Here is a 26,083-nt window from a genome sequence, read left to right as displayed (position 1 = left end):
TGCAGATGAAGGAAGAAAAAACCAACCACACACAAAAATGCATACAACCTCCACCCCCAGCCTCCATCTGAAAGCTCCAAATGCCTTACTGCCACCAATTACCTAGAAGAGGAAAAATTAAAAGATTGGTATAATGTTCTATTGAATAAAAATACATGCAGCCATTTTCTGCAAGTACATTTTAATTGTGTCTCTCCTACTTCAGTAATTATTAGGCAAAGGCACTATACCCAAAGTTTAAGCAGAATGTCCACAACACTGAAAAAGCCTTATGTTTTGAAAGAAAACTATTTAAATTAAGATGTTTCTACTCATTTTCTTCTTCATCTCTTTTATCTACAAAGAGACTTTGGGGGGGGAAAAATATCCACAGCAACAGTTTCCTTTAATAGTGCTATAAGTGCTTAAGATCTATTGAAACACAGAAGTTTCTGCTAGGGACTGAATTACTTCCCTGATCATTGCCAGAAGCATTATGATCCATCAAACCAAATTATTCAATTTCTGTATCTATTTCTGCCCCACTGGTACTTAGCCATTGTTGCAATCTCCTGCATTCTGAAGTTCTAAATTCGCTTCAAGATTATTTATTTTTAATAAAGAGGAACAGTACAATTTCTTAAGTATCACCCAAGTACGGATGATGTAACTACATCTATGCAATCACTAGCTCTGAGAAGAGTAAACTGATGGCCAGAGAACACATGGGAGAGAGAAAATCAATTATGGCTGGTATTTACTAATTCTATGTTGAAATAGGTACCTAATGAAAAAAGGTAAGTGAAAGAATATGTGAAAGATATGTCAACAAATTTAAGTGAAAGGTGAAGTAAAAGAATATGAAGGAGAAAAAAAGAGATCTTTATTCATCCATAGACGCAACGTTATATATTATATAGCAATAAGGCAGTGGCTTTGAAAATACTAATGCAACAGAACAGGTAACAAAATGGGTACATGTTTATGCCTGTAAAGAAAGATACCATCTTGTAACTTCCACTCCTTTTTCCACTTTGAAAAGCTTGTACAATAGTCAGCATCCTAAAGTTGGGTTGTGACAGCTGTTAAGAGTTCAAAAAAGTTTGGGAAGTTCAAAGCTAGTGAAGAAAATCAGTGAATGTTTTCGCAAGTTGGATATTGGATATCATGAAATCTTACCTGATACAGATTAGATTCTTGGCAAACTACAAGAGCTTTAGAAACAGAGCAGCAACTGAGAAGAGAATTTCTGTCCAGTACAACTAAGAGACTCCTAAGTGAAAGGGTTAGATAAGCATGTTAATGAACTTAGTTCAGACCAAAACAAACACCATGGAAGAAATGGCAGCACTCATTTGTAACTCAACACAGGTTGAAGGCATATTCTGAAATCTTAAGTGGGCATCCACCAAGAAAAGCCTCTGCTTTCCAGATCTAGAGCAAATGCACAAACATTCACCAAATGGACATTGCAGCTCTGATGGTCTACTCGCTTCCTTCTCTTCGCAGGCACAACCATAAAATCAGCAGCTGAATGGAGTATAGCCACGTGAGTCCTAGATCCCATGTGGGGCGAGTGGCTGGTGGCAGGGAAGGAGCAGGGATGCCACTACTGGCAACCCTTTACCACAGGCCGTAACACTACCACATAACTCTAACATTAAGCTGCTGCTATAATTCAGCCTCAGAGGATACTAGGTGGGTAGCCACTCTGGGACCTCTTCTCAGAGAACGTGAGTAAGGGAGGTGAAAAGTCTAAATCTCAGGCTTACTTGTACACTAGGAAATACGTGGCACTGATCTCCATGGGTTGCCTTCACGAGCTATTTTCCCTCTCTTTGAGGGACAAATTGAGACTAATTGACTTTTATGAGCTGCCGTTTGGATCATGAGCAAGAACAATGACCAACCGCCCCCAATACAACTGCTACTGTTGTAACAGTGTTCATCAGACAGTGGCTGAAGGTGAGAAGCTTTCTGAGAAAGTTTACTAGCCACTATCAATGGTGATATGGGTTTACCTTATTATAAATTTATTATTAATGCACCAAAAAAATGTACCTAGACTTGTACAGCCTAACACATAGCAGCAGGTGAACAGGTGAAGAGAGAAAGCTGGAGGTTTGGGAGACTAGCAAATTTCTTCCTTGTATTACAGCTCAAATCTCTGTGCCAATATACTGGGTTCTTCCTTTCTGTTCTGAGAATGTTCAAGTGCTCCTGCACCATATGCTTGCCCCTGCACAGCAACAACTTCTTCCACAGCCTGTTCCTCTCCGAAGTCACTGACCACTTACTCCAGCCACTTTGGAATCTAAGATATGATACTGTACTAGAAGAAGCTAAAAAGTTACATCATTCAGCATACTCCTCAAAGTTTAAAAGGTGTATTGGTAACTCAGTGTTACCACTATGCGTTAACATAGGCTTGTTTCCCTCTGTATCGCCCTTCCTCTGGCAAATTTCTTGTGCTGCATTTTGGCAGGGCAGCTCCTGTGTTTGTGAACCCATCATTGACTTTTGCCTCTCTGCCCTGACTCCAGAGATACTGGAGGAGTGACTAGCTTTTACACACACCAGCTCCACAGCCCCAGGGTCCTGGATGCACTGTATCCAAGCAGGCTATGGAGTGATGATATAACTGAAGTACATCAAAGAAATCAGAACTAATCACCTCTTTGTCCACCTTGCTCACCATTCTTGAGCCCCAAATGCTCATTTCAGAGTATATCTGTGCATGTCTCACTGAACTGAATTGCTGAGCCAGCTCTTTCCAATGTTTCACGCTGGAAATAAATGAGAATTGCATAAAATAGATTCAGGGGAAGCTGCAAGTGATCTTTATGCATTCCTTCTTAAATCCCACTTGGCATGCTCTGAAAGGCAAACAGGAGTTGCCTAAGTTTTAAATAACATCTTCTCTTTCTCATAACTAAAAGACACACTGCTAGCAATAGCAATCTAAAACTGGACAAATGGTTTCCATGATCTGAAATAGCCTGACAAACAATGTACCACCTGTTCACTGCCCATCTGAGTTTTGGACTGCACCTCGTGATGCAATGTCCTCTGCTTTCAGCAAGAAGTGAGAGGAAATGGAACCAATGTCCAGCCCCAGACTCAACAAACATCTGTAAGAACAGTTCAAATTTGAACATCTTTCTGCAGTACCTGAATATCTCTATTTTGTACAACAGGAGAACTTTTTATCTGTTCCAGAAACAACCACTTACATCCCAGTTGAGACAGTAGCTAGTTTTGAGCTGTGAATGTTTGTGACACCACGTCAGTTCCCATGATGACAGGAACGTTTTGTTGTGGGCATCAAAGTCCCACAGGCCAGATTCTGCCAACCATGGTCATGTTAAACAGTGTATCTTCCTCTGCAAATAGTTACCTTAATGTCAGCAGGGTTATTCATAAAATAAATCATAACTTGATGCGAATAAATGCAGAAGCACCCAGCTCACAGATCCCAAATGCATCTGTATCAGAGCAGCACTGTTTGCCCTGCTTTGAGGTGTCAAGCTGCCCAGATGACTCCTCTCTGCCAGAACTGGAGAGAGCACAAATCCTTGCTTAATAATAAGTTGGCACAAATACAGAACCTAATTGATTAATACAACATTGACTTTCATCTCCCTCGTGGTGCAAGTGAGCAGGCAGGCAGGCGCTGATGGAATATGCTGCTGAAAGGGTGATGTTGTTCATCACAGCAATCCTCTGCATCTGCTTTCCTGTGACATGGACCTTACGCAACCACAAGGTCATCAAAGACATCTGAATGGTCACGTAATGCTCTCGATATAGAAACAGAAATGTGAATTCCACAGCCCTTCATGCTTTTACCTTTAGTATTACCTCAGTGGGATGGCATGTACTAACTGGCTTCTCAGTCATTAAGTATTTCTATTTGATTTTATTTTGAACCATGCTGATATGGAAAAAGCCATTTATGCTTAACACACATGCATATATATATGAATAAAAGTTTCTCATTTATTGTATTGATCACTATTTAAAATAATTCAGTGTAATGGTTTCTAACTTATTTCAAATTTAATATTGATATACAAATGTGTCTAAGTACATCAATATGCATACTAAATACAGATACACATGCCTTTATTAACACACATGCACATTCATACACATGCACATAAGTAAGCATACAGATATTTAGACAATTTAACAGGTTCTCTTCTATTAAGTAATATATTCACAAAGAATGTACATTTGCTTGGTTATTTATACTAGTATTTTTAAAGGCAGACAGGACCTTAAGGATATAGGAGGTAATTAATAAGAAAGCACGGAATAGAAAAATATTCTTTTGTGTATATACCTGAAGATAACTGAGGGAATAATTTCCACTTTTTTTCATCTGGAAGCTAAGTGAGATCAGACACCTATTTGGCATCTAAAAGACCTCAAGTGACACAGGCTAGTACAGGATAAGTTAATTTCTTACCATTAATATAATCGCTGTGCTGGAATTTGGAGGAAACCCGCTTTACAGGTCCACAAGGGAAGCTCCCTCAACTTTCATTTTACGTATCTGGCACTATCCACACCCTGAGACATATTCTGGGTAAGAACTGTCTTTGTGTCTGAACAGAAATCCCTGCTCTCTCCCTAATGCTCCCATCAGAGTTACATTTCAGTACTAAAGTAGAATCACTTAAAACGAAAACAAAGTTTGTACATTATTACTGCCCCCCCGACTTACATCCTCCTCTGACTGTTCTATAATTGCCTCATATCTGAAACTAAACTTTTAATAAAGCCTGTGTTTTCTGATTTTTAACACAAAAACCCTGTAAGCTGTGGAAAGGGGGCCTACAAGAAAGCTGGAGAGGGATGTCATGATAAGACGAAGCATAATGGCTCTAAATTGAAAGAGCATAGATTTAGATTAGGTATAAAGAAGAAATTCTTTACTGTGAGAGGGTGCTGAGACACTGGCACAGGATGCCCAGAGAAGCTGTGGATGCCCCATCACTGGCAGTATTCAAAGCCAGGTTAGACGGGGCTTTTAGCACCCTGGTCTAGTGGAAGGTGTCCCTGGCTGTGGTCCCTTCCAGCCAAACTATTCTGTGATTTTATAGGTTTTATATTTGTTACACTCTGTTTCTTGTTTCAGATATGTTACAGGAAACTATGTGCTTGTCATTACTCTGTAGGAGGGCATTGTTCACTCAATTTGGGTGTGCTATGATGGATTAATTTCACAGGCTGCTTTGTAGGCTATGTTTTTATTTATTGGTTGATTAAACAGTACTGATCTGTGTTCATTCATCTGGTGGGAAAATATTTCTCAGGGCTTCCAGCTTTAAATTCAGCAGATTGAAAAATATTTGATGCTGAGTAAAATGCCAAGCCAAGTGTCTTGAGCACATCTCGAGTTTCTTCTTAATTGCCATTTCAGATTTCTTTGGGAGGAAGGGAGGAGAGGTGCAGAGAGGACGTCAAAGAAAAGAATAAAATTGAAGTCTGAGAATTCCTTATTATTCTCATGGTTTTGCCATTAAAAACTGGCCTAAGTCTTCAGTGAATCAGATTAACTAATCTTAATGTCAATGCACTACTTTGAATTTTTCTCATTGCATCTTCCCTGTATGTCCCATCAGGTACATAGAGCACAAGGTCAACCAATTTCTGTAAAGTGTAACAGCTGACAGCAAAATTGGCTCCCAGGTCCCTGTTCATCCTTGCTCAACTGACAGGCCTCCTCTAGCCTTCATGTTTGTGCTGATCACAGTAACTGTGCTAAAAGCAGCGATGACAGTATTTTAACATACCACTACGGTATCAGCCCTCCAGGCAGCAGGAAACACAAAGCTCAGGTGGGTCCTTCCATGCTGCCACCAGTACCAAAAGGAGCAGATGAGGTCTTTTAAATGAAACAAGACTGGCATAACATTTTAAATATTTTAAAGCATTCCAAGCTCAGCTATTTCCCTGACAAAAGGGAAAGGTTCTGCATAGCAGTGGGAGAAGCAGGTACAGAGGCCAGTCACGCACAGCAGCAATAAGCAAGCAGCAGCTCAAACACCTCCTGGAGAGATCCCAAATTACTCAGCTGTGTGACACCAGCACTGCTAATCCCGAAAGGAGGATCTCTTACATGTCTACCAGGACAATCCTCTCTAAATTCCCTCACTGTAAGCAATGGACAGCTTTCAATTTTCCTGTTGAGAAGCCTAATAATAGCTCAGATACCCTGGAGCCTATGGTGTAAAGCCAACTAGCCAAGCAATATCTATGAAGATTTTTTGGGGGCCTCCAGACCAGCCACACGGAATAGCTAAGAATGCAAATCCTATTATTAATACGGTTCTTCGGATCAGTTCCTAGATATTCATCATGACAATACTTTAGAAATTCCTAGTAAATGAGGTAAAATGTTAGTTACAAAAGTAATTTGTCCTTTGGGAAGATCACCACATAACCATTGGATCAAAAATAGTTACAACAGCGTCAGTACCCTCTTCATTTCTCAAATTGCTCTGACTAAATTAGAAAGGCTCCACTGGCACCCCCTGAAAGATAAATAATTCTCCTTATCGCAGGCATGCATCATCTGCAGTGGCATGACTGAGAAATCCAGATGAGATTACAGAAAAAGCCACCAAACCCATCCCACACCTCCTTGAATAAGGATTAGCTAATCATTGTGAACAGTATCATAAAACAAGATTTAGTCTTAGGCATCAGTAACATATACAGGAGATGAAAAATCTTTGGAGGAAGGAAGAATGGCAACATGGCTAAGCATGAAATGTTGATTGAAAAATTAATGAAGACATTTCCTTCCCCCTTTTTTTTTTAAATATTTTAGTATTTTAGGTTTTGCAATTCCAGTTTTAAAAGACTGATGAAGTTTTCATACTTTTCTCACTGGGGTCATGAATCAAATTAAGTGCCTTCACTTGTAAGGCCTTAAAATACTTGTGTATTTTGACCATTCTGAACTAAAGAGGAAAAACTGAATGAACTGGTATCTCTTATTGTTACTAGGATGTAAGAAGTTGCATGTAAAGCAACTACCAGTTAACTACCGTTCCTTTGTTCACCTTCCCTGTCAGTCTACTGCAACACAGAGCTCTGGGCTGAAACAAACTCTATGGTAATTACATCTGGTGCTAGCGCTCCATCATCCCAAACCAGCCAGGGTCCCCCACCGTATGGGCACTGTTCTCCCTTCCCACCTCTATGAACTAAGGACTCCATTCCCAAAATAGGTCTACTGCAGCACAACAGTAAGTTTTCGTATCTGCGAGGATGCCTTGAACTGCAGACATTATCTGACAATGTACTGTAAAAAAAGGCATTTTAAAGTGTACTTGTGAGGCATACCTGAAGGGCATATGATATGCAATTGAGCAGAAACAGACTCAGCCCTACCAAAGAATCAAAAGCACTTCAGTTTTCTTCCACTAGGCAACATTCAGACAGCATAAGGTCCTTCCTACTCCATCCAACTCTGTGCCAAGCCAGAGTTTCTTGCTAACGGTCTGTAGGAATTCCCTATAATAGCTTCTAAGTACTGGCAATAGCTTGTACTACAAAGACAACACTCTTACAAAATGCAGACCCCTTCCCTTGGCAGTTCAGAAGGCACATCTACCACAAACCTTTTTTTTTCCCTGATAAAAGTGGTGACAGGATATTCAGTTTAGGTTCCTCTTCCTTCCACTGAATGGCAATTTAAATTAAAATCACTGCCTGTTCAAGAAAAAAAGAACAGGTCTTAATGAATAATATCAAATTAATTTTCACTATGCTCTGATACGATAATAGTTTTTAGCACACATACACAGCTATCTTGCCACAAAAAGGATCTCCCACAGAACATTTCTAACAACTTTCTCCCTTATTTTTAACACTTTCTCTTTAATATGCAAAATGAGTACTTCCATACTCACTTGTGACACATCTTAACTTGCTGACTGGAAGTGAACCAAAAGACAAAATATTAGTAGTCTTGTAGTACAGCTACAACCCAGCCCTATTCATAATTTGTCTTTTTCACTACCTCACACAAGGAATAACAGCATCACCAAGGTAAGAAGGGAGAACTCAATATTCATTTAGTCACTGTAGTTCTAAAACCCATGGTAACATAAAGGGCAAATACAAAGATTTCACATGTTAGGAATATGACAGGCCCTTTTACTGTTTGCCATCCAACTTAATTTCTTCATCATGGGCCTGCCAATCAAGAGCAACCACAGCCTGAAGATACAATAACACACCAGCACAGAGTGCAAATCAGTTCTGTTGTTTGCTCTAGTACCCTTCACCACTGACACCATGACTGAAGGTTCAGACGACAGCCACAAGTCGCTGCAGTCTCCTTGTTTCTCTTTTTTTTGTTCTCTCAAAAACTATCCGATAACCTCCTTAAGTCTCAAAATGCAATTTAAAAGCATTTCTAGAGATGGGGAAGTGGGAGACTGTTTTATTTGTTTGTAAGTAGCATGGGTTTTGGCTGTTTATAAATCTGCTGGATGCATATTATAAAATTAGATACTTAACCTTATAAATAGGGCTTCTCTTCTTGATAGATGCCAGGCATCATGTAACCTACAGTCACTTTAGAAACCACTCAAAAGGATGCCAGTAATAGTGTGCAACAGTTTATGCTTATGAGAGAACACTCTATCCAACTCTGAAAAGCAGAGGAATGCGGCAAGCCAGGATACTGCTGACCACGTTGGAAACACGTCAACCATTATGGTTCACATATCTCACCTTGTGAAATGCTCCATAGGATCTTTAAATAAGTGCTTAGGAATTTGGTGTTAATCAAAAGAAAAATCACTTCACAAATACTAGTTATAGAATGTAGGGCTGTACGAGGCAGAACCCCACAAGGCTGGCTTGAAGTATCATTCCAGAGAAAATGGTACCAAAGGTGGCTGGGTAGTCAAAAACTGTCCACAGAGAAGTGTAAAGACCATCCAGCATCCTAAGAAAAACACAAAATATGAGCCCAGGAAAAGCTAGGCACAAACTAGGGCATGACTCCCTGCTACATCATCTTCTTGCTGTGGACAGGAAACTCATGCAAAAGCAGTATTTGATGATATAGTCTGTATATTCCGAATTTTACTACTTACACAGTGCTAGTATGCCACTCAACGTATGTCTATCTGGAGGCAGACTCATTCCTTTTTCAGGCCCTTTCTTTAAACACCAGCATCCTTCATCTGTTGCAATATTCAATCCTACCAGGTATTTATTCTTCTTAACGGAGAAGAAATAGGTAAATTGAGAGGAAAGAGGAACTTGGATAAATCCATAAAACTTAATGTAGCCCAGGTCTGAATACAAGCAAGGTCTGCCCAGGAATGGTATGTCTCAGATGTGATGTCTCCCTTAATACTACAGGAGATTCATATTTTCTACTGTGCTCCAAATATGTTGGGAAGCAGCTGTGGCTCACAGCTGTAGTTCCTGTTGTGAACTACACACAGTGAACTACACTGTTGTGAAGGTAACACACAGAGTCTGGCTGACTACGTGGACTTTGAGATGATAGATCATGATAAAATTACACAGTGGAACTTGCCAAAAATATTAGGCTTCAATTAAAAAAAAAGCATACTTTGCAAAAGCTTAACAGCCCAAATTACTGTTCACAGATACACTTGGCTACTTTAGAGACCACTGATATAATTCACACCTCTTTGGTTCATGCATATTTTGCAGGCATGCACTTATACCATGTATAAGGTTATCACAGTCCTGATGTTTTCTCAGGTTTTCTTTGAATAATTGAAAACTGCATGGATGCATATAACATAGCACACATTTTGATACATGTCACCACCAACAAATATATTCTGCTGAAGTACGATACTGCAAGCAATCTTTCATCCTAACTCTCCTACATGTCTTAACACAGAAAGTGAGAGAAGACATTTTGAGTTGCTCAGATTTCTGCAGCTTTTTTTATTCAAAAGCCTTCATATGACATAGCAGTATCAGGCCCCATTTGACAGAGTATCAGGTTGACTCATATCAAGTTAAACTCTCCTTCAGGTTAAGAACAAAATATCCTGACATGTTGCCATGTAGAGTTAGAGTGGCAAATTCCATGGATTATAAAACATCTGTTGAAAAGCAGGCGCAAGGGTTATGTTTCTACACCTCTTATTCTCTTGCTTCCTCCTCTGCACATACTACACATTTCTCTGCAGTTTGGTCTCTGATATTGCAAGTTCCACTACCCTTTTAAGCTACCCTAGAATCTCAGATTTATACAGTACCGGAACATACATTTGTGGATTTAACTCACTTTTCCAAAAAGACTATAAAAGCAAGTGAAAGGAAGGATAATTTCTTACAGACAGACGCTTTTATGAAAATACTACACACTCTGCTGTGTTAAGGTTTTTGAGGGAAGGAAAGGTGACAAGCTTTTCATCTATGTCAGTGCTCTTTATTTAAGACTAGCAATTACAATGCAATCTCTCATCTGTACAGGTCTTTTGTGAACTGGCATGCAGCTCATTTGTCTAAATGATCAAATAAAGCACATTATGATCAGTTGCAACTGCCATAAAAATAGAGTTCATACCTACATTCAATTTGCTGCAAGCAGACGGTTGATTGCTTTTCTGTCCTTTTATGTTGCAGTCCTGCTCCCTTAGATCCTCTCTTCATAGAGAGTGACATGCTGGGAGGTCAGTTTTCTGACAAGGTCATCTGCCTTCAGAGTATGAAGAGAACTGCACGGAAAGTGGGTTGGGCTATATTTAGAGTTGGGTCCAACTCCGTGCCAAGGTCCCCCTGCTGTCTCTCTCTTGCAGCACCGTCTCCTCAGGTCTATTCTTGCAGATTCTCAGCCCACAGAATACATGAGGAGAGGAAAGTCGCCCTGAGCTACTACTGGATCGAGGTTTTTGCAATTTGCTAAAACCAAGTGGATCAGCAGCTTGGATGAGGACTCCTTAAATCCCTCACTCTTCTAGCATTTATTTGTCTATATTCAAGTGGATTTTTCCTTTTCAAGTGAATAAGGAAAGGAAGCTGCCTGGGATACAGCAAAAAAGAGTTTCCTGAGCTAAGGTAAGCTTGTTTCATTCTTGTATTGTCATCATAATTAGAGAGCAATTGATGATGCCTTGGATCAGATATGCTTTTCTGCTAGACCAGTTCTGCACGTCAGCATTAAGGGTTTTTTTTTTTTTTGCTAATGACATTCTCAGTTTCAAAACATCAATTTTCATTATTGCTGTCTAAAGGAAATGGGAAAATAAAAGGATATCAGCACGTGCAGTAGAATATACATTATCTGATTTCACTTGTTTAAATTAATGTAAAAAACACACAGCCATGGCAAGAGACTGTATCATTCTGAAAGTAAGAGAAAAACACGTGTGACTATATGCATGATGATGACATATATAAGCATGCATTTAGATGTGCTGAGTGATGTTTTATCCACATTATTTTGTATGATATGAAAGTATGGCTTCAGGTTTGCAATACAGGGATTGCTGGAAATAGCACATCTATTTAAAAAAATGAATTAATTAATTGATGAACACATGCTCAAATCCCTTGACAGTTTCAAAGAAGTTGGTCAGCTTCAACGAGAGTACATGCGGGATTAAAGATCATATTGAACATGGTCTCTTTTTCTGTTGTATGCTTTACAGTGGTCCTGCATTGCTTCTGCTTCTAAAAACATATGGCTTTCCTCAGCACCATTTTAAACTCTTGTGATTCCTGAGGGGGTGGGAGGAAAAAAAAACCCTGGACAAAATACAGCATTGCATGCTGTCTGTAAGGAGATCCTAACACACTTCAGATCACATGGATATCATGATACTGTGGAGTAGACTCTGACATGAGGAGATTGTTATCATATAAAGACGATGCTGGAGCCATGGATTTAGCACTGGCACACACACACACTCTCTAATGCAACATGACCATAGTAAACACACAAGAATGGTAACCTGAAGAAATAGGGTAGAAAGGTCCACTTGACCCAAAAGTCCCAACACCGACAGCACCAGGAAGTTCTTCAAAACATAAAAAAGACGTAAAGGTCTTAGCAGAAACATCTGAAGAAAGGCACATGGACTCTGGATTAATAGTAGGCAAAGGGCAAGAGAGGTCACTAAGTCACTGGTTCATCTAAGCCAGGACAACTGGGTGAATTCCTGCACTTATTTCAGGTCATCTTCTCTTAATATACCTGCTGGTTAAACAATACCATGCATCAGGCATAAAAAGTAAAAGATTACAAGGTGGCAAAGGTCTTCCTTGCTGAAGAAACTTCTGAGTTTGGTTACTCTCAACTCTGTGTAAGATCTTCTCATCCTTTGCTTCCGATTCTTGCTTAGTAATTTATGCTTGGAGTATTGACTGTTAAGTTTATTTGGAGGATGTAATAAACACCATCCATTTCACACAAAATACCTTCCTAGCAGTCCTAAGACTCTAACAAATGATCAGAGCGCTGGAGCACCTCTCCTGAAGACAGGCTGAGAGAGCTGAGCTTGTTCAACCTGGAGAAGGCTCTGGGGCAACCTTAGAGCAGCTTTCGGTACCTAAAGGGGGCCTTACAAGAAGTTTGGATAGGGACTTTTTGTAAGAGCAAGTAGTGATAGAACAAGGAAGAATGGCTTTAAACTGAAAGAGGTGAGATTTTAGATATTAGGACATTAGATATTAGGAAGAAATTCTTCACTATGAGGGTGGTGAGGCACTGGCACAGGTTGCCCAGGGAAGCTGTGGCTGCCCCATCCCTGGCAGCGTTCAAGGCCAGGCTGGATGGGGCTTTGAGCAACCTGGTCTAGTGGAAGGTGTCCCTGCCCATGGCAGGGGGTTGGAACGAGATGAGCTTTAAGGTCTCTTCCACCCAAATCATTCTAGAATTCTAAAATTCAGGTAGCATGATACGGAGTCAACTCAGGCTGTACAGCATGTGATAATTCAGATTAATCCAGAAGGTTTATGTTGTAAGAACTCGAAGAAGAGGTTGTTATGGGAGGATTACTGAAGTACTGCAAATGCATTCATCAAGTTCATCAGCAAGTAAAAGGCCTTACAGTGTCAAAGCAACTAGTGCGGCCTAAGATTGTCAACAACCTTTTACAAACAGTTGTTATACACTGATAGAAAAGAGGACACATGCATCTTTTAAGTTTTTAAAATGTCCAGATTTTACCTAAAGTTATTGCTTTATGAATCAACTTAGTCCTTGTGACACTTTGTGGCACCTATTCTCCATTTGTCTGGCGGAAAATGTTATTTCTCCATCGGCGTTAAAGACATCAGGGGTGTAGGGTGTGGATTAAAAAAAGCAGTACAGATGTAACTGTAGCTTACTAACACAGCATTCAAAATACCACCCTGGCAGAGAGGCTGCATCCCAGAGGCAGCCAGGGACTGGCTTGTTTTGAAGAGAGCTGAACCTAAAAGATCTCTGTCATCCAAACTGGTGGGAGGTTTATTGGCATTTGGATGAGAGGATGACAGGAATGGAAAAGGGCAGTATCACTTCAATGATAAACAGGCGCGTGGCATTACTGGAAAAAGCTAGAAAGAAGCACATGTCAGTGAACAGCCCTCGTTGTCCTAATGTAGACAAACCTCAATCTACCTTTTTCTGGCTGGGGCCAATCCTGCTTGGTAGGATCCTCCTCCTCCTATTCTCCCCTCTCCATTATAAAATTCCAGCACCAGAACGAGTTGGCTTCATCTTGCTAAGGTGTGACCTCCAATGGGCACCACGTGGCCATCCTAGTGGGGACCACCGTGGAAGGGAAAAAAATTTAAAAAATAAAAGGAGGAAAAGATTTTTATTTCCTCCTGTAGTGCCAGAAAGAAAGACTGACACCTTTTGTTTCTGTTATGGGGGCTTAGATGGGGCTGAAATCCACTTCCCTCACTGGGGGTGGGAAGGCATGTCTGTATGTGTTGTCTGACGTGTCCAAGGTTGTGGAGGAGAAGGAAGAGGAGGCTTGGCTGATGATATATGCTGCCAGCTGGCCAGGCAAAGCTCCAAGGGGACACTCACAAACTCCTGGCTTTGACACTGTCACCTTCAGCTGACAGGCCTAAGCAGTGCCAGAGCCAGATGGCTAAATCCAAAGAGCGTCAGGGAGATGACTAAGTCCCACCAACAGTCATATGCCTGCTACTGCTTGCTGTATTTATGTTCCTGCTTGGGGTTTTCTCCTGGCGCAACCAAACAGCAAACGATGCTAGGACTTTCCTCTCTTCCTGCCAAATTGAACTGACGGAAACAAGCTGTGATTTTGAGGGGAGTCAAAGCATACCTCAACTCATACCTTTAGCAAGAGGCCCTGTCAGCATCATTGGCGCATGGCTCTGTAGTCAGCCAGCAGGACCCAGGACTCAACTCCACCCACCACCATCATTGAATAGCTGGTGCTGCAGCCAACATCCAGGCAGGGACACCCAAAAGGGGATGGAAGAGTATGAGCAGAGTAAAGGTGACATCTAGAGAGTCAGCCTGAGAGCACGTGGGTTTAGTTCTCTGTGCGTATGCCTGTATGAGGACGAAACACAGTATTTGGTATGAAAACAAGTTGCTACAGATGCAGAAGCAGCTCTACCTCAACACCTGCATAAAAAATTATCTTTCAAAACCTTTTGTGACTATTGCCACAACTCCTGAATATACCTTCCAGGAAAGGACAGAGCATGATGTGCCAATACATGCTGTATAGGAAAGAGAGATACTTACAGGCACAGAAAACCACAAAGCTATAGTTAAGCAGACAGTTAATTAAATAATTGTAGTTATTCTGCTAAAGAATATATTCCCCTGAGACCTACCGGTAAGAGGGAAGGGGAAGGAAATCAAAGTTCACACTTGCAACAAGCCACAGAGCCCCAAGCTTTGTCTGACCTGCTTTCACAAATCCATCTCCCAAAAATAGGAGGAAAAAACCCCAACAACCCAGCAACAGAACTTTTCCATAGGTCCCCTGCTGCATTTTGCTCTCTGTGCACCAGAGGTGTAGTGAAACCTTGCTGCAGAAAAAAAGTCTGCTCTGAGGCGAAAAATAGCCTCAGCATTCTGCATTTTTTTCAGTCTGGTATAGTGTTAGGACTAACACAAAGATCTCCAAAGACTGGTTTTCACATTTTGCATTAGAAAAAAATTACTTTTAACAGTGGCAAATTCACTCTTGTCTACCCAAAGCACAATAAGCTTCATGCTCACATCTAAGCAGAATAAGGCACAGAAAAAAAATTCACTTGAAGATCTAGACACTCTACAGGCTTGCAGTACCACACTGCTTTGCACCTGCAATTGGCAGCTCCAGATTGCTGAAAACTGCAGGCAGAACACTGTCCACTACACTCGATGTCTTACTTATTGCCCAGACATCTTTGTGGTTCCACTCAGTACAGTTTGATGGGTCTCAGCCCTTACTACAGTGAATACTCAGGATTGATACAAACCCATTCATGTGAGGTAAGGTCTGCTGTGCATAGCCTCACACAAAAACAGGAACCTGCAGGGGAAAGGGAGGCAGAAGTGGCCACACATGACATCAGACATTGACCACCAGGGCAACTGAGGACATAGCGGATGCAGCGTGCTTTCCCCCAGTCACATCTGTATCTCTTGCAGTCATACAAATGCACATACAAATGCACGCAGTTGCAGACAGACAAATGACAAAGTTGCAAGGGGTGGGGACCCACTCTATCCATTAACAGCAAAACTTAGTATTTTAGGTTAAGATGAGGTATCTCCTTTGAAAAATGCATTTATTTTATATGGACTTTCAATTTCGTCAGATGAAACTGAAAGCGACAATGGCTTTGCATAAAAATGATGATGAGAATGAAAGTGAACAACATAGTTTACCTGAAGTGTTATAAAAAAGTGTGCAGGGATATGAGACAGCATGACTATACCCAGAGCAGCAATGGTTACCTACACTTGAAAACATGCTTTCAAAAGTATTTAAAAATTGAGGACATACATCTGGCCACCTGCACTGATTGTTTTCTCATTTTCACAGAGCTGTTCCCAACTCCAAGTTTAGTGACAGCTACAGAAGTAAGCTGAAAACAGCATGCTCCAGCAGGGCACAGGTTTCTTAGAGCAGTGATAGAGGTACACAGCATGCTCACACAAAGACCTTTGCTCTCTCAGGGGAGCTCAGCAGGAGCTGGGGGCCTGGGAAAGCACCAGCACAGCAATGGCTGTGCTTTGCTGAAGCAGTTTCTGTACGAATGGTGTGTGCATGGTTTTCTGCTGCTCTGTGACATCTGTCAAGGAAAAGGATTATATGCAAGGCTAGATTGTATCAGTACGTTTCATTTGAAGATGAAGGTGGTTAACTTTAAAACAATTCCCAATGAAAATCCCACCTACACAACGTGGCATAGTCGTGCAGGGAGAAATAGCTAAAAGCAAGATTATACAAAACTAACACAAATTTCTCATCTTCCATTACATAAGTCTAAATTCTCTCAATTGCAGCAAATTCACAGCGATCACTACTGGGGCTATAACACCACAGAAAGTAATCCTACCTGAATTCTCTTGTCTTCAACATCAGCGAGTGAAAGTGTACATGCACAGCTGCAAAACTGTAAATTACTACTCTACATTAAATGAAACTTGGACTAAAACAGTCCTGTTAAAATAAATCCTTGAGGTGAACTTTTCCATTTTTCACTTATAACCAGCTTTTTAGTACACCAATCCGTTTCTCAGATATCACTGAACAGGAAAACAGTGTCCGATCTTTAGCATGCAAATAACATTTAAAAAAATCCGTATTTACAACATGGTTGTATTTAGCACGGAACTATGCCATTTTCTTAGCCACTAATAATCCTGCAGAAGAATATGAGAGCGAAGGATGAAAAGAATGTAAAATAATCCCCAAACGAATGACAAATGTTTTAGATACTCTTCTTAAAGAGGCAATTTAAAAACCATATGCAAAATATAGTGAAAAAATAGGCATTTTATATCAAGTCTTGTCTGCCTTTAAGAACACTCAATTTAAATAGAATATAAGTAGCAGCCTTTCTTCCTGTTATTATGTTTTATTCTGCTAACATAATGGTTAGAGTTGTCATCCAGTACAACTTGATGCGTACCGTCATATGTCCACTTACACAATACCTGCCTAAAAGAGTGGGAAGACAAGGAAATCCTGCTTGGGAAGAAAGTGGGGTGGTAGAGGACAAGCTTGTCAGTATATGAGAAAAAGGGAGGGTTGAGATGATGCACTGGGTCTTGTGTGCTCGAGCACACGCTGTTGCTGTGTGGTTTGTCTCACACAGCCAAGCCAATGGGCTGCACATATGTTCACCCACTGACCAGCACTGGCCCACTTAGAAGGCGAGACAGCTCAGGTTGCGATGAAGTTTCTCAATATAGATAAGTAGACAGCAAGAGATTGAAACATATGACCTCTCAACTCTTCTGCAACAGGAAACTTGAGACTCTTGAAGGGAGAAAAACAGAGCATTCACTCCCCTTCACACCAACTTCCATCTGACCTCCAGATGTCTGAGGTGGACAACATGTAGTCTAATTATAGGTTTCTTGAGTCTTCTCAGAGACTGTCCTCTTACGTGGGCAAAGAATCTCACAAATCTCTTTCAGAGCACAGATTTTCCTCCATCTTAGACTCTTCTTCTGCCCTATCACAAATGTGCAAGGCAGTTCCCCATTAGGTTTGCTCCTCACCAGTGAAAAAGGAAGAAATGCCAGGTTTCATCAAGAAATGCAGGGTATGGAGTGACCACTGGAAAAGGCATGGCTACCTTCTTTTCTCCTGTCCTTTCCTTTGACATCATTTAAAAAGAGTGGTTAACACTGAAGGCATCTTTATTATTAAAAGTGCAAAGCTACAGTATGTACTGAACAGTTTCACACTTCACAGTTGTTGAGGATGTACTATGTATGTGAGTCAATATGCTGTGTTTACTTCGCACTTTGAGCACATGCCCAGTACATGCGGTCAGAGGAAGGAATCCTAAAGGATTTATTTGGATGGAAGTCAGGTGCATGTAAGTACTTTGTTACATTAAAGAACTTGGGAGTATACATTATTACATCTGATAGAAACTGCTTAGCCTTTAGCAAATCACTAGCACTTCTTCCATTTCAGTTTGTTTTAGTGAAAAAAACCAATATGCAGAGATATCCATTCCCTTAAATGGGGTGTTCTGGTGCCTAAATAACATGTAAAGTGCTATGGAAATCTTGAAGAAAGTGCTATAGTAGAATAAAATGATAGTTGTTTATTATATTCAGACAGAAAGGACATGAAATCCTTTTCTCTAACCCTTGAAAAAGCATCAATGTTTTTAAAAATATTTTCAAGAATCCAAACCAGTTGCATTCAGACCATTTAAGATGAAAAACAAACTTGGGGCTTACTCTGTTAGAGACACACAGCTTAATGGGATCCCTTTTCATATGCGGCTACAATTCTCCAGTCTCAGTACCAACAGCCACAATCAAAGGCTTCTTTGTCATGTTTTTGCTATTCAGCAGCTTCTGGGAGAGTGTCCTGACATGAAACAAGAGAATGATTAGGCTTAGCCCTATCTAAAGGGTTTCACTGCATCCAGCTCAAGGACAAACTGATGACAGACTATGTAATGCTGGGGTCAGAATATATATGGTATGGGAGAAACAGACGCAGTGCTTTATCTAGGCCCTGAAGTCTCAACTCTGGAGACAGTCTCGTAAGGCAGATGTCCTCTGATATCCTGTACAAATTCACACACTGTGAATTCTTCATTCAAGACCCTGCTGAGAAACGTAGTCTCCTCCCACTTGATTTACTGCAGAATTGCTGATAAGGAAACCCTGCTGTAGCGGAATACAACCCGCAGCACAACAGGAATGAGATAGGCAGCACATCTGGGGAGGGGGAATCAGCATCTTAGCCAAAGTTACAGAAAACAGCAATTGTAAGATAATCCAAGTCTTACAATATGGAAAATAGCACAGCCCTCAAATCACTGATACTTTGTCTCTCACTGTTTGTCTTTGGCAGCAGAAAGAATGGCCAAATACAATTAATAGTATCAAACAGAGCCGGGCAGAGCAATAAAAAAAATAAATCCCATGTACTGTCATGGTAATTTTATCCTTTTGTTTGTTTTTTTAAACTGAACTAATTACCTAGCTCAGCAATGGTTGGGACTGGAAGGCTGCACCGGGACTGTAATGAAGGCAAAACCCTGGGGAGCAATTTTGATTATAGTGGAGGTTTCGGCTGACTACATTTTAATTAATCGGAGTAGTACAGCACTCTGAATTCCCAGGTATCCCATTTCAACCTGCAGACTAACATGACTTCTTTTAGAGCATATTTTAACATTGTTCTAATAAATTCTTCAAATGTTCTTTTACATCTCAAAGGTAATTTAATTTCTTTTTTATTTTTATTATGGAGACTTTCAATGGGCGTTTCAATTACAAATCACTAAAATGATGTGGCTGTGGAATGCCAAAAATAGGCTCAGAAACCAAATTTTCTAATTACAAAATAAGTTTTTTCAGATTGATAAACTGTTTTAATTTAAAATAGGTCTCTATTATAAAGAAGACAAGCCACAGTAGCATTCAGTTAAAAAGCTCAGCAGAGACCCATAATATTAGATAACATCCATTATAGGATAAACACATAAGTTGTCAATTGCAAGAGAAAAGCAGAATGTTCAGGCTTTGACACACGGTGCAGTGTCTAAATTATCTGTATAATCAGACTTAAGCAAGGACTGACAATATGCATACAAATATGTAGCAAATGAAGAACCAGATCCTAAAATAGGTAAGTTTTGAGCTCATACATCATAAGACCCATCACAGATCGTGTAATTTATAGCTTTAAATTCACAAAGCATGTACGTTTTCCTTTGCATTCTTCTCTGCATCCTGAATTCACCAGTCATTTGCTACTGTGTGGAAAAGAGAACGTTAAACTGCCCAGGATCCTCCCAGTTTCTATTGAGATACTGCAGTCTCCAACATCAGTAATATGTGACCTGCAGAGGTGGCTGTATGCTGCCCTTATCCAGCAGCAGTAGTAAATACTGAATCTTCCTCCAAGAGGGATGGAAAAACCAGGAAAAGATCCGTACATTATAAAAGGACCAGGGGAAAAACCTGAAGACAGCCATCAAGCAGAGAGGGCTAAACCCAAGAGAAGGACAGAGCACACTGCTGACGCTAGCTGCGGTGGTGGCAGGAAAGGGTATGAGGGCAACAAACGTGAAGCTCTAGACTAGCTCTGAGCCAGTACACTTCTGTATGTTGATCATATCAAAAATGCTTCATTTTCTACAAATAGGGTAAGCCGTTGTGCTACCTGCTCCATACCCATGAGGTCATGGAGCTGTTACTTGGTCCCTCCATGGGGGCTGGCAGAGGGGATGACTCCTGCTGTCTCATAGCACTGTCTATCACTCAGTTGTAGAAACATACTTGCTCATAGCAGCACCTACCCCTGCTAAAAGGTACTGAACCCCTCATGGATACACCACTAGCCAAAATGCAACCACCTCTGCCATGTGTCCACTGTTGCTAACTAAACCTTTTGAGAAGATAGACACCATAATTATGACTTTTTTCCTACATAAGAAAAGGCTGGGGACAAGAAAGAGTAAGTAACTTCACACAGTCCCTTACCCCAGTTTATCCATAAAGCTGCCAAAACCCAACCCAAAATAAAGTACCAATTAGATCAGTTCTGCACAGGATAAAAAAGGGTAGCTCACTTCTGGGTTGAAGCATTGATTTAAAAGAATGATAATGGATTTCCTTTGACAACAGGACAGGTACAGACCTAAGCTCACATCTCTGGCAAGGCATCTAGTTCAGCAATCACTACTTTCCTTCAGTTTCTGCTAACCTAACAGTACTACAGATACTCTATTTTACAGTTGCCATTACCACGAATATTACAGGAATAATTTCCTACAGTGAATAATTACAGAACTGGGTAAAGGCCATGGCATTCTCAGGAGCATGTAAAATTGTTCCAGGTTGGAAACCAGTCATCCATGCCTAGCAGTAATTCTTTGTGAAACCAAAGCTTAGAGAGTTTGGTCTGAAAACCTCACAGAGGAAAAAGCATCAAATTACTGCCACAGACCAAGGCACAAAATGTGACTTTTTGATTTGGAGATGCAGTTTCTGCACAGATTTGCAAGCCTGAAGCACTTTTTAATTCATATTTTTTTTCTCACACTGAGCAACCAAGTACTTAGTTCAGGGTTCAGAAGAGCTCAAGTGATGTATTTAACACCTGCTGGTTACACCACCACTTACACCATGTTCAAAACAGAAGGAAAAGAACAGCTGCTATTGCTCTCCCTACCTCAGGTTAAGCACCAGGAGTGGGAACCCCCTACCAGGAGTGTGTGAAAGCACCGGCACTCACACGCTGCAGCCTCCAAGTGATCTAGAATTCCCCTCCTAATCTTCTATTCTTCACTCATGCCTTGTCTTTCAACTGCATCCAAGGATGAGCAAAGGTAAATAACAAACTGCACTTTACCTGGGGCTGACCCTAAAAGCAGCTTCAAAACTGCAAGCTTGGGCAGATCCTAGCCAGGATCTCTCGCTTGAGCACAAAAGAGGTTGAGCCTACAAAGCCATATCACTCCACAGCTCTGAATAATACTCTGGCTGGTAATTGAGCTCCTCAGCAGTATCAAGAGTGACTAATGTCCCAGGATTTTTCTACAGGACAGTCATTAAGAAAGTGAAGTTACATTAAAGGAAAGTGGGAAGCTGAAGCATGCCACCCTCTGGCTTAGGTGATCTTGACAGAAGTCAGGTTTTCTCAGCTCCCCTTAAGCTTAGAGCCTCAGGAAAAGTACCCTGGCAGGAGGTTTGCCCTAAAAAAATACGTAGGTAAACCCATGGCTGTGTTAGAAGTCACCTACCTCTAGCTACTAGCCCTGAAGTCACTGAATGCAGAGAGGGAGACAGCATTACCCCTGAAAATGGGGAGGGAGAGCTTTCTCTAGGCAGAGAATTATTCTGTCTTTACTCTTGCACCAGTAAGAGTACCACTGCACCAGTACAGTACTACCAGTACAGAGCACCAGTGCTTTCTGAACACATGTAATAGTAACAAAGATGCTCATGACTCCAAACTATATTTATTATGAGAACTGTCCCAAAGAGAAAAGTGACAAAGAAAATGCTGCCTTAACACAAGCATTGTTTTTGCTGGGTTTGTTCTGTTTAAACTAGGGAGTCTGTACATCTCCTTCTCCTTAAAATGCTTGTGCATGTGTTGGAAGGGGAGTGGAGATCGTGCATTTGAAACAACTGAATCACAAGCATGCCTACCAAGCAATCCTTGCAGGGATGAGGGGGAAACTGCATGCACAAGAGTCTTCAAGCCGCCTACACATGCAGCAGCTGCCTCCCACTGGGTCACTGGAAAAATCCATTCAGCCATTCCAATAGCCTTTAAGAGCAAGTAATATACAGACAACAGTATATGGCACTGGGGGGTGGAGGGGGCAACACATCTCAAAGCAATTTCTGGATAGGCTCAGGCAGTTTTTGGCCTATTCTAACATCACTTAAGATTGGCAGAAATTTTGTGATGTTAGAATAATTTTTGACTCCACCATTTGAGGAAGATGAAGATCAGGGGTTCATTGCACAGACCAGCCTCAGTAGGACAGTAAATACAAGGTGCAGGAGAGGTAGCCAAAAGTCTCCAACTTGTGTTCAACACAGAAAGTATTCAAGACATCAAACGATTCTCTTTTTAACCTCCAAATTCAAAATGGAAAGCAGAAGTTACTGCAGAGGATTTTCATTCAAAAAAACAGCCACTGTTTAGGTTAATTGGTCAAGACTTCTGCTAGCATATACTTCAGGAAACTCACGGTATCCTTGTACTCTGCTACACATGTAGGAAACAAAGTTCCTTCAGCTGTATTCCTGTGTTCAATTACAGGGCCATTTTTCAAAGACAGTTTTGAAGTGTACAAAGCTATGACTTGGACATGATCAGAAGTCCATGGATCTGTCTGCTGCATTCAATACAGTCGACTACAAGGTGCGAGCAACTTGCCTGCAGAACAAAACGGGAGTCAATCTGTCTGTCTCAGATGGTTCATCTCATTCCTCTCAGGAGGCCCAAAACAGGCAGCTGCTCCTCCTCACAAGTAGTGCTTGCCACAGCATCCCAACAGATTAGGCTCCATTCCCCCATGAAGCTATTCATTATTAATCTTATCTGAAGCAGACAGTGCTGACGCCCAGCTTCCCCACTGTCTGGAAGACTACCAGCTGTCTCCAGCTTAGCCTGAGTCAATGGAGAGAACGTGTGCGTGTATCAGAGGAAATATTTCTTAAAACTTTGCAGGATTCAGAATCCTTCCCGTTCTTTTCCCTACGTACTCTCACAGAAACTGCCTTCTTTCTCACAGAAACTCTCACAGAAAATTCTTCGTTCTAGATTCATACCCCACTCCATCTCTCTGCATGCCCAGGTGCAGTAGGCTTGTTTTTGCATCTTCTGCTTACAAGATAACTGTGCCACTCCCTCTCAGACAAGGACCTGGCCCCAACAGGCCATTCATTTGGGTTTTTTTGGAGATGGGTTACTGCAAGACTGTCTTTATCAGACCAACAGAAGGAGATGCCTAGATTACGGAGCCAGTGAAAACTATGGCAGCACACCTCCCAAAGCACAGGAATGGACATTAACGAAAATTACTGTACTCAACAATTCCTTAGATTTTACCTCTTAGAAGTCTTTTATGGGCTTGGTTCTATGGCTCAAGAATCAACATGGTCCTTTTTCTTCATTAGCATTGGAGCATTATAGCCAAGAGATATCACATACTTGCTAATGTTGTAAATACAAAAGTTCACTTCTACTGAAAGGCAACCAAGCTGAGGAAGAACTTTTAACCTTTAACTTAAGAACTAGTCCGTAAGGGGCTCTGAGTAAGACTTGTATTCATCAACCCTTCTTAAAAGTGGTTACAATCAAGTGGATAGCAAATTACACAAAACCCAGGAAGAAACAGATTTTTACTGACTTACAGACCTTTCAAAGCCTCTAAAAATCTCAAAGGTGTTTTAATGGTTGTGTAGACATGGCTTAGACCGGTGCAATACAAACACATGGCTCAACAGGTAGATGAAGCCCTTACAAACCAAAGAACACTAAGCACTGCAGCTAATTTTGCACCAGAAACTTATTTCTTGGACCAGTTTTGCAATTCAGGATGCAGTCCAGCAGTGAGGTGGTTTATGAACAATCACGTCACGACACACATAGCTTGCATATCCCACCCTCTCATGAAAAACAGGGGTCTCTACAGTAGCAACATTACCTGTGAGGAAGCACTATTTTTAAATAAAAGCCTTTCATTCTGGAGTAAATGATTTCCAAACAGATTTTGATCCCCTCAATCAGGGACCAAGACTTTGCGAGCAAGTGGGAAAGTGTTCTACAACTTCAAATGTTACAGCCAAGCTGATGAAAGATCACTCAAGCAATCTTAAGGGCTCACACGCAGTCATTTTTACTGTAGAAATCAACACACCATGTTCAGGTCTAATAAAGCAAATTATTTGTTACTATGGAAAATACACGAATTCTACTCACTATTTCCCACAGGTTTGCAGCACCAATAAATCCAGATTTGTGTCATTAATCTCTAGAATTAATGACTGACTACCAATAAGTGTACAGTAAGTGGTGATTAAAGCAATAGAAATGCCCCATAATACAGATGTTATTGCCTTTGTGTAAGGAGGTACCGTGTGGTAAGTGAATATTAACTTCTCGGATCCAGCTCATTTTATACATTTGGGCTCTCTGATGAAAGTTGAATTTGGAGCATGTTAGTGTAATAACATGCTCCCAAGATTATTTTTTCTTTTTTTAAATCAGTAATTATAATTAAACACTATGGCTGAATAGTATTACTTTCACCCACTTACATCATCAAAACAACATGACATTGTTATTTTTATTTTCTAAAGCTTGTTTTTGGCAAAGCAAGTTATCTGTTCTCTTGGGTACTGTTTAGAAAGCAAGATTAGTAGATTAAGGTATTTACCTCATCAAGTATTGTGCTTTTTACATTGCCATATTTACTACATAGCTTCAGACATGGCAAATAAAAGCTGTTTTAAATCTGTGATTGCCTCAGAGCTGTTTGACAGGGCTCTATATGCCTCTTGGAGTTGGCCACTACTTTAGTAGCATGAGTCCCAGGCTTAATCCTGAGTAAAAAGTACTTAAAAAAATAAAGATTTCCATGTAGAAGGCTGAAACATTACACATCCATACTCAAATTCCACAAGGCAAACCTATTCATCCACAAGGCAGACCTACTCATATATATTTACCTGGCAAGAATGTACAAGGGTGTTTGTTTATCATCATAGCAAAAGAAGACAAGATAAGCATGTCTATCTCATGAAATCAGCTATTGCTTCCCCACGTTCAGATTTGGGTTTGACCCGTAGAGCCATCTGTGTATTGCTATTAAGATATATTCACTAAGCCTACACCAGAAGGCAACGAAAATTAGTTTCCTCCCTTACGTGATTTCCAATTAACCAGTGGTCTTAAGGGTCTGATGTCTCAGATACGAATGTAAAGAGTTGGAGCCAAGAATGCCTATTTATACAGGACAGAAAGCAATTTAAATATACACTAATAGAGTTTGATTTTAATTACATTAGACACGGTATTTGTCCAAGTAGAAGCACAAGGGGCGTACATTAGAAAACAAAATAAACCCCCCCAAACTTGGTTGTTGAAAGAAAATTATGGTCACATCTCTCATGTTAGAAATGTTGATAAAAGAGTTCAGAGGTGTTGCCAAGGTTACTGTCATCCTGAATACATACTGACTGTTCAGATACCAGTCACAAGAGCTAAGGAATAACACAACATTTAGTTTCATATAGATCTGTTAATTCATGTAAAATTAAACAATTAAATTATTTGCTTTTTTTTTTTGCTGTTTTGTTTTGCTAAAACCAACCACCATTCAGCATATGTTTAGAAGAACACTCATCTTTCAGGAGTCTTTTAATCAATCATAACAATTTGTAAAC

At 40.6% G+C, this 26,083-nt stretch overlaps 2 protein-coding genes across 4 annotated transcripts in view; one reads left to right on the top strand and one right to left on the bottom strand.

The window, feature by feature from the left end:
* Window positions 1–26,083, bottom strand: part of CMSS1 (cms1 ribosomal small subunit homolog) — a 236,103-nt gene that overhangs the window by 19,742 nt on the left and 190,278 nt on the right. The window contains exon 1 of one of the 3 annotated variants that reach the window (XM_030477180.1): window positions 10,572–10,826. The exons of the other annotated variants lie outside the window; for them this stretch is intronic. Within the exon in view, the coding sequence (XP_030333040.1) occupies window positions 10,572–10,665 (94 nt within the window). The 5' untranslated portion in view covers window positions 10,666–10,826. Of the gene's footprint in view, window positions 1–10,571; window positions 10,827–26,083 lie in introns of those variants that run through there. 3 annotated transcript variants of the gene reach the window in all.
* FILIP1L (filamin A interacting protein 1 like) overlaps window positions 10,863–26,083 on the top strand; it is a 203,898-nt gene continuing 188,677 nt past the window's right edge. The window contains exon 1 of the mRNA XM_030477168.1: window positions 10,863–11,058. The gene's annotated coding sequence lies outside the window, so the exon portion shown is untranslated. The remainder of the gene's footprint in view (window positions 11,059–26,083) is intronic.

The sequence above is a fragment of the Strigops habroptila genome, chromosome 2 (genome assembly GCF_004027225.2).
Source record: "Strigops habroptila isolate Jane chromosome 2, bStrHab1.2.pri, whole genome shotgun sequence".
NCBI lineage: Eukaryota > Metazoa > Chordata > Aves > Psittaciformes > Psittacidae > Strigops > Strigops habroptila.
Note: the sequence above shows the minus strand (reverse complement) of the source record. Positions and strands in the feature narration are given on the sequence as shown.